The sequence below is a fragment of the Mya arenaria genome, chromosome 10, assembly GCF_026914265.1.
Source record: "Mya arenaria isolate MELC-2E11 chromosome 10, ASM2691426v1".
In the NCBI taxonomy this organism is placed as follows: domain Eukaryota; kingdom Metazoa; phylum Mollusca; class Bivalvia; order Myida; family Myidae; genus Mya; species Mya arenaria.
Genome location: NC_069131.1, coordinates 40,709,677 through 40,725,144, shown reverse-complemented (window position 1 = coordinate 40,725,144; position 15,468 = coordinate 40,709,677). Strand labels below are relative to the sequence as shown.

At 33.6% G+C, this 15,468-nt stretch overlaps 1 protein-coding gene across 2 annotated transcripts in view; it reads left to right on the top strand.

Moving 5' to 3' along the window:
• Window positions 1–3,809: 3,809 nt before the first annotated feature.
• The window catches only part of LOC128206642 (neo-calmodulin-like), a 44,742-nt gene continuing 33,083 nt past the window's right edge, over window positions 3,810–15,468 (top strand). Inside the window, exon 1 of one of the 2 annotated variants that reach the window (XM_052909231.1) lies at window positions 3,810–3,884. In XM_052909231.1, the coding sequence (XP_052765191.1) occupies window positions 3,852–3,884 (33 nt within the window). In that variant the 5' untranslated portion in view covers window positions 3,810–3,851. Of the gene's footprint in view, window positions 3,885–12,782; window positions 12,872–15,468 lie in introns of those variants that run through there. The other variant, XM_052909232.1, reaches the window with a different exon arrangement.

The window sequence follows — 15,468 nt, the reverse complement described above, 5'->3', positions numbered from 1 at the left end:
TCGCAAAAAGGATGTGATGTAGTAAAAGCATAAGAACTTTTATATCCTGCATCTTGATGGAGCTGTCCATGTCATTAGAAAACAATGGGTCTGCAGCATCAAATAAACCTTTGAAAATTCTGACAACTCTGTATGTCACACTGACACAATAACAGTTCTCATAAACTGTTAAGTGACATATATTAAAACTACGCTTCTACCTTAATCTACTTGGTGTCCTATGTATTATATTGAAATCAAAGTTTGATTAACACTCCTAGTCACAATTACAAGATGAAGTCATACTTGAAGCCAAATCTGTCCTCATAATTCTGTCAAAATTACAAATTTTCTGCATCTCGCATCTGTTGTTTTATGCAGAATACTTCTTTAAGTCCATATTCGTTCAGCAACATTCCTGCTAACAGTCCGATGTTAAAATGTTTAATATAGTTCTTCAATTGTTCTATTGGAATAAGTCTTTGATTGGCACAACTAGTGTTTTTCCACGATGTTGTCAGTGCACTGCTTTTTATTTATCACATTAATTCCACAATTGTGCATTAGAACAAAGAGTAAAAAGCACAAGTTTGTCTTTGACATCTTGTTGTTCAATTTGCAACACTTTCAATAAGTGTCTTCAGAATTGTGTTGAAGTCCAATCCCACAGCTGGACACCAGTGTCGCCGATTTTTACTTTAATCGGTGCTTTTAATTATTCGGTATTTCCACCACAGTCAGTGTTGTGGACTTTTACTCATTTAGGAATTGTTTCCTTTTCTTTTCGCTGCCACCATCCAATATATCATTGAAAAAACAATTAAAACCATTAAGTGTCTAACATTTTATTTCTACACACATACACAAAGTCTTATTTAATATTTACAGTTTAAAAATACACCTATTTAATTAAGTCCAAAAGTCATTCTCTAATTTCTACTTAGTCTCCCTCTCATCTCAACTCCCCACTCCCATCATCTCAACTCAATCCCAACTCCCCCTTTCCTCCGAAAGGCTCGGTTTATATATCTTGTTTAAAACACAGTGGCCGAAGAAATGCGGACAGTATTACATAATAGTGGCCCCGAGAAAAGCGGACACTCTGGCCGAAGAAAGCCGGACACTATGGCCGAAGAAAGCAGGACACTATGGCCGAAGAAAGCCGGACAATGGCCGAAGAAAGCCGGCCACTATCATATAATACTGCATAACATTGACTGAGGCCACTGAATACACAAATGCATGATTAATATTCTCTCTAGAGACCTGGGAAGGATAAGAGTGGCAGGAAGTAGACATTACAGCTACTAATCAGAAGCTTATACTGATAATTTAGATAACACCATCTGTGCATAATAATTTCTCCCAACAGAAATACTAATTAAAAGAAAACTTCACTTTTCAGTGTTTTACTAAACATTTTATAGATATAAAATTGCCACACTATCAACCTTGTGTTATTAACATGAGCGCCGTTTTTCTATGAAATAACGCTGGCTGGGTACATTAAAGTTAGAACAATATTCTTAATTATAAGTATGTCTTTTAGATAAAATGTGAACAATAAAATAAGATGTTCCCAAAACGTGTCTATACTTTTAGGTGAAAATGATTTTTTTAAATATTTATAAAAACACACTCAAATTAACCATTTATTTACACGAAGAGCCAGGCTTTTTCATTGTTAACAAGGTAAATATATTGACATTGATTTATTTGCACGTCTACATTTTTGGAAAATAAATTGCCCGACCGACCTTCTTTGGAGTATGCAGTTTATAAAGATTTAAACATTCTTATCAATAATGAATAACAGTATTCAGTTTGAATGTACTTTCGGAGTCGTGCACTTGTTTATTTTTTTCTATCTTCGTGTCGCTGGTTTCACAAAATAAGTGCTGAAAAGGATGCTGAAACTATGTTGAATATCGCAAATGTCGTTGTGCCTGCTATATGTGTATTTGCTGGTTGTTTCTAATACCATCGTCAAATAACTTGTGTTAGAAATCCACAACCAATTAAACTTATCGCAATTATTTTTCTAAGTTATGCTTTAACCAGAAAGTTAAATGATATCAGTGTGTTGCTTTATTCGTAGGTGGCAGTATCAGTCAGAGATGGAAAATAAATTAATGTGTGTATACCCATACTACATACAGTATATAGGAGTAAGCTAGATGATTTGTTGGTCGGTTTGTTTGTTTTGTACTGCTAATAGCAAACTCATCAAGGGCAACGGATTCAAATACGTGTGTACACAAGTTTAACACAATAAGGTAGATGTCAAGTTGGACTTTTTATACAAACCATCAATTTTGAACCCTTTTCAAATTAGCACGTGATAGGTCGTTGTGTGATTTTTATTTTCTGCGACGAATTATCGAGTTTATCTTGCACATTAACTGTAGACACAGTAAAAAAGGTCGAGTTCGACTTCGGCAACACATTTTAATTCTTTATGCACTAAGTTAAATAGTGTTTTGTTTAGAGGTTTGGCACATGGGTTCAACATGTGAAAATACATATATTTCTGTGATATTCCCAAAAAGAAATAGTTAACCATTCGTGTGTTCAGGCGGCGTGTGGATGTATTTGCCACTCATGAGGCAGTTAAAAGTACGCAATAGCATTGCATATAAACAATTTAAGGCTATCTATATATATGTTTACCCTGTTTTAGTAAAGAAAAGGTGTGTTTGCTGCCTTTATGTGTTTAAACTGTCCAGTTGACTTTATATAAACGTTGTATAAATAACTTTCACTTGATGAAAACAGGTTTTGTTACGAAATCTGAATAGAAAGGGTATTTTCAAAATTTCGATACTATATATTTACATTATGCTTTAAAGGAGTATTCAAAGAGCAAAACAAAAGCTATGATGTACGGTCCTGTCCTGAAATTTGTTTTCAATGCTCTTAATCAGACATTGTAATGAAGTGATTTTTTCTTGCTGAGTATTGTATATTAGCCCAGTACTTCTGTCTCCACAAAAGTACGGTGAAATCAATCATACTTTTGCAGAGCTGGCATTAGGTCTATGCATTCAAATTGTATACTCATGATTAGAACAGTGGTAACACTATATTTTAAATGCAAAAAGGCCAAATAAATCAGCTTAAACATCAATGAAATACATAAAAACAGCAGTCTTCCTAGCGTTGATTATATATACATATATACAGAAAGAAAGGGAGAAAAGTTTGAGTTCATTGAATTTAATGTCGCGTAGTTTTCGAGCTTTACTCATAAAATGCAAAAACAAATTCGATATAAAAGACATGCGAACCACCCTGTTAGTTTAAACCTGTGTAGTTTCAATTTTAAAACACAACGGAGCTTTGACGAGTCGATAAATGATGGTAAACATTTCCAAAATGTTATGCATGTCAATTAGGGGACAAATTGTAAATGTCAATATATCTGCTGAATGTCACACAACGTTACACAACAATCGCTCGAAGCCCACTTATCATTACTGTTCCTCTATAGATTGTTGTGGCGTTTAGTAACTAATTGGTTGACAGATAATATTTCCATTTAATTGCAAATAAAGCTTGCAACAAGATAAAGCATGGAACCATCTGAATAATATTTCTGAGCGTTAACTGTTTCTAGTTTGTATTACTAGTATTGTGTCAGAGTTGCCGTATGAATAGAACGCAGTTGTTTGCAATGCTTCCCTATGCGACAATTTTCAGCTCAATATAGAAACATAACTCAGAACAGTTATCTCTATATTTCTATATATATATTCAGAGTGCTTCATCTAGGTATCAATTTAAATCTTTTCTATTCGGACGAGAGTATTTTTGTTAAATGTTGTAAACATACATCTACGGAACCAGGCTTATTCGGAAATAAATTGGATCACATGGATTGTCTTTGCCATGCTTTACGGAAACAGGTAATATTTAAGTTAAATGAATAATTATGATTATATATGAAATATGTTTAGGCGTTCGTTTGTGACATTTTAATTTATACTTAAACCGGTTTGATCTACCAGTACAATTTCAAAATGTATTGACGAGTAGTATAAGTTCGACATAAGAAATGAGATAGCTTATAAAGAATTCAGTATAACAATGACTCAGTCGTGAAATTAATGCTGCTTTTTGGCTAAACCTTACCACGGAACCTGTGTGAAAAAAAAACATCATGAAAACACGGACATTGTGTTTCTAAAAGGGGGATTCACAATCAATGGTGGCATGTAAGAACTTTTTCAAGCAAAATATTTTAGAAGTCGTACGATACCTACCAACATTTTTAATTCGCACGGTCTACCTATTATCGTAGCTTTAAATCTTTCGCCTATAGGATCTTTTGGATGATGCAGTCGTAAATTTTCCGCACGGCGGGCAAATCATGCGGAACTCGGTTTATATAACACTGAATCCTCACAGATGGCCCTACGACAAAGGTTACGCCCTGCAGGTTCCGTGCGGACGTACAACATACTCAGTGTCCTAAGAATCATACGGACATCGTTCGTTGACCGTTTGACACCCTACATTACTCATGCGAGCACCGGCAAGGCCTTACGGGCTCTTACAATGAACAAACACTTGGAGTGATACAAATGTCTTTGTTCACAGTAATGCATATCAGTTATTTTTAAAAAAACGAAATCGATGCTTAAAGTAAATATAGAATTGTTCACTTTGAATAGGAACATGATGCACTTGCATTCAATTTGCTTTACGTTTCAGAGAACTACTTTATGAACACGCTGGATTTAAATGCGTATTTTTCACAGGCCTTTAATTTCGACAAATAACTCGTTTGTTCAAACAGTCAGTACAACATACACTTACCAAGTAACATTTAAACCGAAATATTTTTAATGGTTTTCCTATTCTTGAAAAGCGTATATTATCTTCCCTCATAATAAAAATAGTTCAATTCATACAATATAACACGTTGAAAGATATATCCAGTTTGTTATTTTGCTTATCGATATGTAGAGGCTGTTTTATCGGTGATTGCAGTTGTTCATGCTCCATGGATATTTTGGCTTCTCACAATTAGGATTTCCATTTAATTGCGCATCATTGCAGATACAATGTACATGCAAAGAAACAGCACGTCTGAGCATAAGTTTTATTTATTAACCTTCTCGTACAATGTATCGCAGACATGATAATCCTGCAGTAACAATGTAAAGCGAGAAACCTAATAGTAATATAATTATCCTTTTGTTGAAGTGTCGGTGCTATGATGAGTTTAACAGGTTGGAATCCAATTTCGTTAACAACGACTTCTGACTTCTGTCATTAGTTATATGGATTGCGTTTATGGAACCGGTTCAAAAATGAAAAACAAATATGAATGGGTTTAAATGCCTCATCCCCACAAAGAGGCACATACGACATACCAATTTCTGGTTAAAAGATGCTAATTCCGTTAAAATCACACCTTTTTAGTAACTAATTGCTTGACATAGGCTTTTTATTTGATTGCAAATAAAACAATTGACATGCAAACAAATAACATGTCTGAATTTGATAGTATATCACTATAGACAACAATAAATTACAAAACAGTGGCAAGTTTGATCACGTTCAATAATATGCTACATTTCTTATGTATTTCTAATACTAGAAACACTCAATGAAGTAAACGACAAATGCAATAGGCAACATCAACTATGTTGAATAAAGCGCGCTAGGAAACTGGTAACATTTTAGGGAATAATTACTGAGTTTTTTTTTACGTTGTAGTGCGGAATCTCTAATATCAACAAGGTAAATAAAAGCACGTTCGCAAATTTTTGAACCACCCGGTGTTTCTTTTTACTGGACGTACTTGGCGGTACCCCAACCATTATTGGCAATAATACTTAAATATTTCGTATGTGTTTGTTGTCTTGAAATGCCGTTTTTCTGTCGTTCAGTGCCTGTTTAATCTGGCGGGTTTTCTCTTTGAGTGCATGTTTAACCTGTTCGTTTCCTGTGTTCCTCTCGTTGAGTGCCTATTTGGCCTGTATTTTACTCATTGAGTTCATGTTTACCCTGTTTTTTTGTCATTGAGTAGATATTTGGCATGTGTATCTCTTTTTGAGTGTTTTTTTCCATATTTTTGCCACTGTTTGCATGTTTGACCTGCCTGTCTCTCGCTGTCAGCATATTTGGATGGTATTCTTTCAATGAGTGCCTGTTTCGCCTGGTTTTTTTTCGGTGAATGCTTATATGGCCGGTGTTTTCTCGTCAAGCTCATTTTTTACCTGAATCATTGCTCGTCTTTAAACAGGATCAAGATTTAATTTTAGGCCGCTTAGGTTCTGTTATTGTATTATTGATATCGATACTAGCTCAATCTAATTATGCAACTTAAATTACCTTTGAATAATAAGTCATAATAACAAGGCACCTTAAGTGGCATTTAGCAGTGACATATATGACGACGTTGCATAATAAAGGTCAACTGCAATTCCGCAAGGAATTATTGGTATTTAGTATCATTCGCCGATACATTAAACTTAGACCTGTTTAATGATAAAGACCAATTAATTCATGCACTGCAATTGGTTTTAACGTAATTGTATTGAACACATTCGTAATATAATTCTTCATTTTGTTTACTGCCTGCAACTGTCCCTAGTACTGCATCATTATAGCATTTGTATGCAACGGAATAGGTTCACATTTTGGTTTAGCTCTAAAATGGATTGTTTTTGTGTTAGAAGGGACACGAAGGTATGATGTTTGCATATTTTACTTCAAAATTATATACGTAAGTGTATTATCTGACATATATATAAGCTCAGACAATTATTGTATTATTTAAAACAAAAACACAATGAAGCGAATAGTCACAACACTGTTAAAGTAAACGACGTGATTAATAACATTATTGTTAATTTACCATTCAAATGTGAACTATTTCATATTTTTATATATACATCAAACAGATTTGCAACAGTTGTCTCAAATCTTATTAGTAATACTGCTGAGAAAATATTTGAAAGTTAACAATAAAATCGTTCACAAAGTTTTTAACTTGTTAAAGTTCTGAACAGTCGGCCTAGTTAATACCATTATATATATTATCGATTTCACCAATCTACAGCTGAGGTATTCTTGCTTTACAGCAAATTGACTCATCTCTTCAAGAAGTGGAATGAATATACTCAAAAAATCAGCATTAATCTATTGAACAATAGCTCTTTGGAAGTTCTTTTTGTGAGGAACATTTTGTGTGTGGTATTATACCAGCATTACCCTTTTGCTTTAGCTAGCGGACGCACAGATAACCTGGTCTGTTTTATTATCTATGGGTTAACAACTTTGGTATCATTTCGAATATAATGGTTTAATGATTATTAATATGTACAGCAAATGGAAGAAAACATCATAAATATAAAGCTATTAAAGTTTGCATTTTGTGTTTTTTGTTTGTTTGCTTATTACAACTGATATGGGACGTGAAACGTCCTATTTTGAAATATTTCAAGGCCAGTGTTTGTAATATGTGTTGTTATATTTTTGCACATTTGTTTCCATATTTCACCAAAATAATACAGCGCCACCTTGCATTGCATATACTTGAAAATTGCCTACCTTTAAATAGAGAATTGCATATACAACGGAAACCTGAATTTGTTGTCTCTTGAGGTGCTGTATCGATCATTGAGTCCTAGGCTTCTAAAGCGAAACAAAGTTGGGTACGTGGCGTGCCCCTTATCATGCCTTTCGATGTTTATTGAAATAAATTGAAAAACGAGTTTATTTTTTATTAAATTATTGTCCAATCACCTTAGACTTGGTGGCCGGTTAATATAATGTATTTCATATAATGGGTTAGAAATGTTAAAAATGTGAGGTTAAGGCCTCCAAAACGTAATCAGCATGTATATTACAAATGGAAAGATTGACCATCCCTAAGAATGCCTTAAACTTTTAATGCAACCCCATGTACATTAAACGTTACCAATAAGAGTGTGGTGGTTTTAAAAAGCCTTGACACCAGATCAACTTAAATAATTAAACAGGTTAGCATGTTCATATTTAAATGTGACGAGACATTGTAAATGTTATGTTGCATATTCGATATGGTTGCATAAGAAAGGTCATCGGTTCAAGTGCAATTCCTAAAGGAAACGTTGATATTTCAAATCATTCAGCCGATTCGGATACATTAGACATTCTTCCATTCATATTAAATAATAATTAATTAATGCATGAGTATTTTAGGACAGCATTGTATTGGAACTATTCGTAATATATTAACTTATTTTGTTTACTGTCTGGAACCCATCCGATTAGTTCAGCACAATCATATGTGCATGCACTTGAAAAGGACCACAATCTAAGATTTGTCTAACACTTAACTCTATAATGGATTGTATTTGTGTTAAAAAGAAAAATAAGTTACGGTTTTTTATTTTGTCTAAAGATATTAAAAATCTCGTAAATTGATTAGGTGTTAACGGAAAAGGATTGTGATTTTTATTGTAATATGTTCTAGTGATTTTTAATGAAAGTATTCAAGTGAAATGATGTAACATAAAAAAATAATTGTCGTTTAAGGCAATCGCATGATATATACCAACTCGGCCTGTTGACATATTCATTATGATAAAAACAATATAACTCAGAAGTATTTTTGAGCTCTTTTGACACATAAACCATAAAATATATTTTGCATTGAACTTTCTACTTTTATAAATAGGTTTGTTTGGTACATCCGGATATAATCAACTATACCTTCGTTATCTATGTGAAGCTATTGATTTCTTGCTCTGGAGATATAGTTCCTTGACAATAAGATATTAGTGACTACCTGGTGTACTTCAATCCGAACTATATTAAAGCAGATTGTACAGCAATGTCGAACCGTTAAATGGACGCAATAACAGGATAAACACTGCACAGTGCAGTAATTCTATTTGGTCAATGTATAACGAACTTCCATTCATATGTGTCAGTTTGGTGGAACAACAAGCAAAGTGCAAGTATTAACAAAATGGTCATTTTCAAAACATATAGATTGTAAAGAGTATTGTTTTCTATCTATTTTGTCAGTATACACATTCCTTTTCATTGAAATAAGAAAACCTGTTTGCATAACTAATGTCTGTACTCGACAAGCTATTAACTGTATAATGGACGTACATTTCCCCATGGAAATTCAATATGGACTATCATCCGTAATATTTTGCTGTTGCAATAAACTTTTTTATGCTCTCCAAAGGCAGAGCACATAGTTGCCGCTTTGTCCGTCCTTCCTTCCGTCACACTCTTGTCCGGAGAATAACTTCAAAACTATTGATGCAATTAAAATAAAAATAAAAATTGTATATAAATAGATGGCATTGAGAGGAAGTGCATTTCACAAGAACCATAATCCTATAATGCATATTTATTAAATTATCTCCCCTTAACCATTTGTTCATAATTGGTGCTTGTCCGGGCCATAACTTCAAAACTCCTGATGGGATTGAAATAAAACTTTGAATTAAGATAGATTGCAATGAGAGATTGTGCAGTGCACAAGCACCATAATTCTATCATGCATTTTAAGGTAGCACACTCCCAATGAAAATCTCCACTGGAAACTCTTTAATTTAAATGCTTTAGCTTATGTTGTTAAGCACAGGACTACAAATATTTTGAGGGTTTCAAGGTAGCGGTTCAAATCTATCCAGAACCATATTTTTTCTGACATTTTTGGCAGGAGTTTGTCCGCGCAATATTTTCAATAGTTGTTGATTTCAATTGCTTCTTTTTTCATTTCTAGTAAATTACCTTTAAATTTATTTCTCAAACCTGTCCATATCTGTCCATGTTATGAATCCTTCCAACAGTGTAAAATAATGCTGCTACAATTTACCTTCTACCAGTACGTTGTATTAGAAATTCTGCCGTTTCGTAGACGACGGGCGTATGTAGAACATCCATCGCTTCCAGCGCTATTCTTGTTTGTTAATGAAAGATGTTTTAGTTTTTGTCACCCCCCCCCCCCCCATTTCCCTATACAACAGTAATCATTAATTCATTCAAAAATGCAATATTTCCCTGGATTGTCATTAAACTACTTAAGATACTGTAATAAAACGTGATTGTTTTAATCGGAATGGTGGTGGTGTTAGTAGTTTATACTCCGGGTCCCGGCGTGAGCACATTGAAGGGTCCCAGAGTGACAGTTCGACCACCGCACACCTATCCTGGGCAGAACCAGTACTAGGTGCTTTCACCTCTGCAAGGAACTGACAACTTCTGTACATGCCATGGGCAGTGGTACAGTGCGAATGGTCGTAGAAAGGATTTCATAACCAATCACAACAGAAGTGACCTGGCCCGCCCGGGAATCGAACCCGGGTTGTCCGATTCAGAGTCCAACGCTCTACCGATTGAGCTAACCGGGCGGACTTTTTTTTTTTCGGAATTCAGCTGTGGACTTTATTTATTTACGAGATCGCCTCAAAACAAATGTGAACTGGAAAGCTTCTAAACTCTTGTGTAACAAAAACTTAGGTACATTTAAACATTTGAATACATAAACCCCCAAACTCAAATGAACCAGTTTTACGAAAAATGTAAGAAAATCAAATATTTCCCTACAGCAAATTGTGTAATCAAATGAGACTGTAAAAATACCAAACTAATCAGGTTGCCAGGAAACATTGCGTATTTATAATTCGACTTCAGTACGTTCAGTAAGTATATTGTTAAACAAGGCCCTTAGTATTAATTAAACAACTTTAGACATTAGTCATCAATATCTTCAGTCCATTGAAGGTTATTTTAGTTAATATCCTAAAATTTTAAAAATCAAATATCAACTCCTTATGTTAATATTTTAATAAAACAATGAAACCTACAGGGACGAGCCCACAAGCCGAAAAGTAGCGTTTAAATGGATAATGGTTAAATTAACTACACTAATACTTGTAAGAATTCATTGGAGTCACATAAGCTATTATGAACAAAAATGTCATTGATCAAAATCATGTTTGAATGATTCACAACAAGTTATTGACTTGAAACGAAAGTGTGACGCCGTTTCCGTCGATGACTGCACGGACGACAATGCCAGACAATACAATCAAAGTGTGTCGGCTATGCTTCGAAGGCGACTCAATAAACGAGTTTTTCAAGTATACAGGATAAATTGCATTGTTCAGTATTCAACTTACGTTCGTACTTGCCGGGTCACAATTTAATACATATTATTGTATTTATTACATCAAATAAATTCGTATATCAATAATGTATTGGATACTTGACGTCAACAGTTGGAGTAATGATTTCAAACAATTTTGCTTTACATTCAATCGGGATAAAAAAAGCTATCTGCTGAACTTATAATGACAACAATAATGTCAAACATTTGATAACTACTTAAATGCTAGTTCCTAATTTTTTGTATATGCTGGTTGCTGACAAAATTAGTCCTTTTAGTTGAACATAGCTGGCACTTTATCGCACCGTTATTATACTTGATATCTGAATTACCGGTTTGCGATGAAATATCTTTAACTACGCGTGAATGTCCTTGTAATATTAACGCTTACTGTCAAGTTTAGTTATTGAAATATGCTATGGTAGAAAAAATATGTGACATGGGTTTCTATTGTGACACTGTTCAGAGAGATATCTCATCCTTGAAAATAACTATATTTCTAGTCATTTATATGTTATATACACCCCCGTGCCAAGGTGTTGGTCTTGCCAGAAATAAAACTTTTGATGTGTCCAAAATTATAACGTTGTGCGCCCGGCGCTTAATTTTGGACTCTTTTGTCACATCAGAAATAACGATAACAAAACGTAATAAAGAATGTATGATATTGCAAAGTATTTCAAGCTGTGAATAAATCATGTTGTAACAATCCAGTAAATAAATAAATGCAATTAATACTGCAAACACTCCCCAAATTCTCTTTTACACGGACCTTGATTCTCAGGAGGCTGTGTTTGGCAAATACGTCCTTATCCCATATTTGTTCAAAACAGAATATGTGTGCTACAATAATAAATGAGCAAATTAACTAATCTGTTTTATCCTATTGCATATCTGTCTAAAGCATGTTTTTCTCAGGAACCAACATAATTAACCCTCTTAGAAAACTGTTACATTTCTTTTTTATTCCTTTATTGAAAACACATTTAAATGAAAATAAATAACAAAGTATGCTCCGCCAACTAATCATATAATCACAATATATTTCCTTTACGGTAGTAGTGTTCTGATAATTTATTCATTATAAAAATAGCAACAAACGTTGTTTGGATGTACTGAGCAAATATATTCAATCCCCTCTACTTTTTTCAAATGTGTTCATACTGAACTAATATGTACATCATTTTCTCATATTTCTTAATTTCATATTTTCTGGTACACCAAAGTTGTTTATATACTTTAAATTCATCTTAGAAATATGACCAATAATCCAACTAGCTAAAAGTAAATGTTTTAAAATTTCGAGATGGTTCATAAAACCATTCCAGACCACTTTGCGGTTGAGGCTGTATCTCAATTCATGTGACTAGTGAAAATAACAAAACCATCGATGCTTTCTACATCTCTCAGATGTTAGCAGGCTTCCCCTGCAAACGAATTGAAAATTGACATCATGGGCTTAAGACGAGTAGTTCACACAAGGCAAAACGTATAGACATACTTTGAGAATAGAAGTTTAAGGGTAACATTAACTGAAATAAACGTCAATGGCGATTTGAGGAGTTGAATGGATAATTTACGTGACAGTCAGGGGCAAAGCTTAGTTGTTTCCTTAAAATCAATACACAGTTTTATCGTTCTGCGTGCATGCGATTCAAATGTTAACAGTTCACACTGGAAATCTTGATCTATTTAAGAATTTAATGGAAGGTTAAAATCCTAATAAAGCATTAACATTTGTGCGATCTTGGATAACTTGTTATGGTATGTATGACGTTTTAATGTATTGTTTAATAATATTTTATTGAAGAAATACTGTCAAATTTATCACCAGTATAAGTATGCTTTGTGTTTGATCGGTCAGGTGTTGTTTAAATGGGCTTGTGTCTGTAGTTTCTATTGTTTTATTTATAGTTTGATATACATGTTTTATCGATGTTTGTATGTTAGAACATGCCATTTAAATTGGTGTTCTGTATTTTTAAAATAATAATGCTAATTGACTAATCCATCACCTACTTGTTTGAAGTAAGTTTTTATTTTAAGATATTTTTCCTACCAACTTTATTTTTTTATTATTATGATTTGTAATAGAATTTCGTTACATATCGTCTACATGATAGTTGTAACGGGGCGTAGAAAACTAAACTGTGTTTACAAGCTATTACACAAATACATTTTGATGGTGACAGACATATTATAACCAACGTTGGTCAAGGAACAAACAGGCCACTAACGTAATATGGAGGGCCTTCCCTTAACAGCATTGGCGTATCGTAGATCGTATGCTAACACGATGCAAAGTGTGTATATTTTATCTACCATATTGATATGAAAAGTGCACTATGAGAATTGGAGGGTTCTTCTGAAACATGATCAAAATAATAATTTACGAATACAGTTAAACAGTAAGATAAAATGGAATAAACTATCTAAAGCATCGAAATGTTTTTTGTTGTGAAATTTTGAATAAATTTGCATGAAAAAACTGATCAAGTATAAGCAATAACCAGCAATGTTACTTGAACGAATCGTTAAGAACCATCCATAAAACAGTGTGGCGTCTATAGTCTATAAAACAAATCACACTTAAAAGTGGTGTTTACAATGAGTGTTATGTTAGAGTGTAGTGTCAGACCAATTTTGATATTTAATTGCTGGCCGATGGTACCGGCTCAAAATAATAATTATTTCATTGCGATATTATATATCCTTTCTCTATCAGCAGATTAATTATTCATAATATTACAATAAGGTAACGAGATAAGACCTCAGGAATTTGCACACATTTCAAGTATTGAGTTGCATTTTAATTAAAAAAATATAATTGGTTGATATATCGTACTACGGTATCAAATATTAGCCAATTGAACTTGATTATTGAGAATATGAAGTTACGGGGTTAGTAGGTGACAAGGTTTGGGATATACGTGGCAAAGAAAACCATATCGGTTGAGATCGAAGCTCGAATCCGAATATTGTTTCAATGTTGGTTTAATCTTATTAAACTTTAAACATCGAAACAAAACACATGTCTATATACAACTGAATAAGTTCAGTGTTGGTATACTCTTATTTAACCTTAAACATACACCATTCAATGCTTATTGTTGCTGAAAAACGTAGCTCTAGATATATCAGTTTGTTTCAAGATATTAGCTTCTGTGCTGCTTTATGCTGACATAAATGAGTGAACTGATCAATAATTTAGCCGACTGAACATCTGGGGCAAAGGTCCGTTCACGTGCTTGATCCCGACCAGATGCACATCGCAAAATATGGTGTAGTGTTTTTCACTTCCTCTTCCTCCTCTTATGTAAATGTATGCTTGTTTTTATTTAGTTAAACTTATAAATATGATAATTTTTTGTTTCCGTGTAAGATCGGAATATATTCATAGGATAAGGTCCAAAATATATATTCTACGAGTGTTAAGACACGATTGAAATATTTACCTTTGGTGATCACGAGTTGAAATCTATTGCAATCTGACACTGTAACAAACATTTTTGTTTCTTTTTATCATATACCATAACACAATATGAATGAAAAGTGGATTGTAGTTTTTGCAGAATAATGCCAAGTGTTTGACACGTAACGTGATATCAAAGATGACCTGGTTAAAAATGTTTCAAAGCCCTGTGATTATAAATATATAATATGAGCTCTTAGTAACTAATTGCTTGACATAGGATTTCCATTTAATTGCAAATACGCGCAAGCGAAAATTAACATACAAGCCGATAAGAAGTATGACCAAGTATATATATTGACTGTTTCTTACAATGCATCGGACAAACATTATCATCGGATATGATAATCGTGACTATAAAATTATTGTTTACACGCTATTACAAGTTTTAGTGTCCGTTTAAAATTAGATTTTATAACAGATCACGTCACCAGGACTTCTTACTCTGATACTTCTTATATGAATTGCTTTTGTCGAACAGGCTCTAAACAGGTTAAGATTTTTTTAAGCCTTTATTTGATTACATACATATATAGAAACATGTTTTGGACATACAATGATCTTTTGTCCGTAAAAACTTTTATTATCAACGTAACATTCATCTCTACCTCACATCAGTAATAAGTGCACATGCCAGTCATGGTGAGCTATTGTCCGTCAACCAATCGCTTGGTCAACACTTCGCTTGATTATGTGGTCAACTACGCCTGATACAAGTTCAAGAAGGTTTACGTCAAATCAAATGCTAAATCACTTGGTCAAGTATACACGTGCCGCGGGAAGAGTTCAGAAGTCCCATCTACTACTCAATTTCATTTATAGTTTTGTTTGCTTTAAAAGCTAATACACGGGTCACGTCAGTCAAATGAAAGCTTACACGTTCAGATAA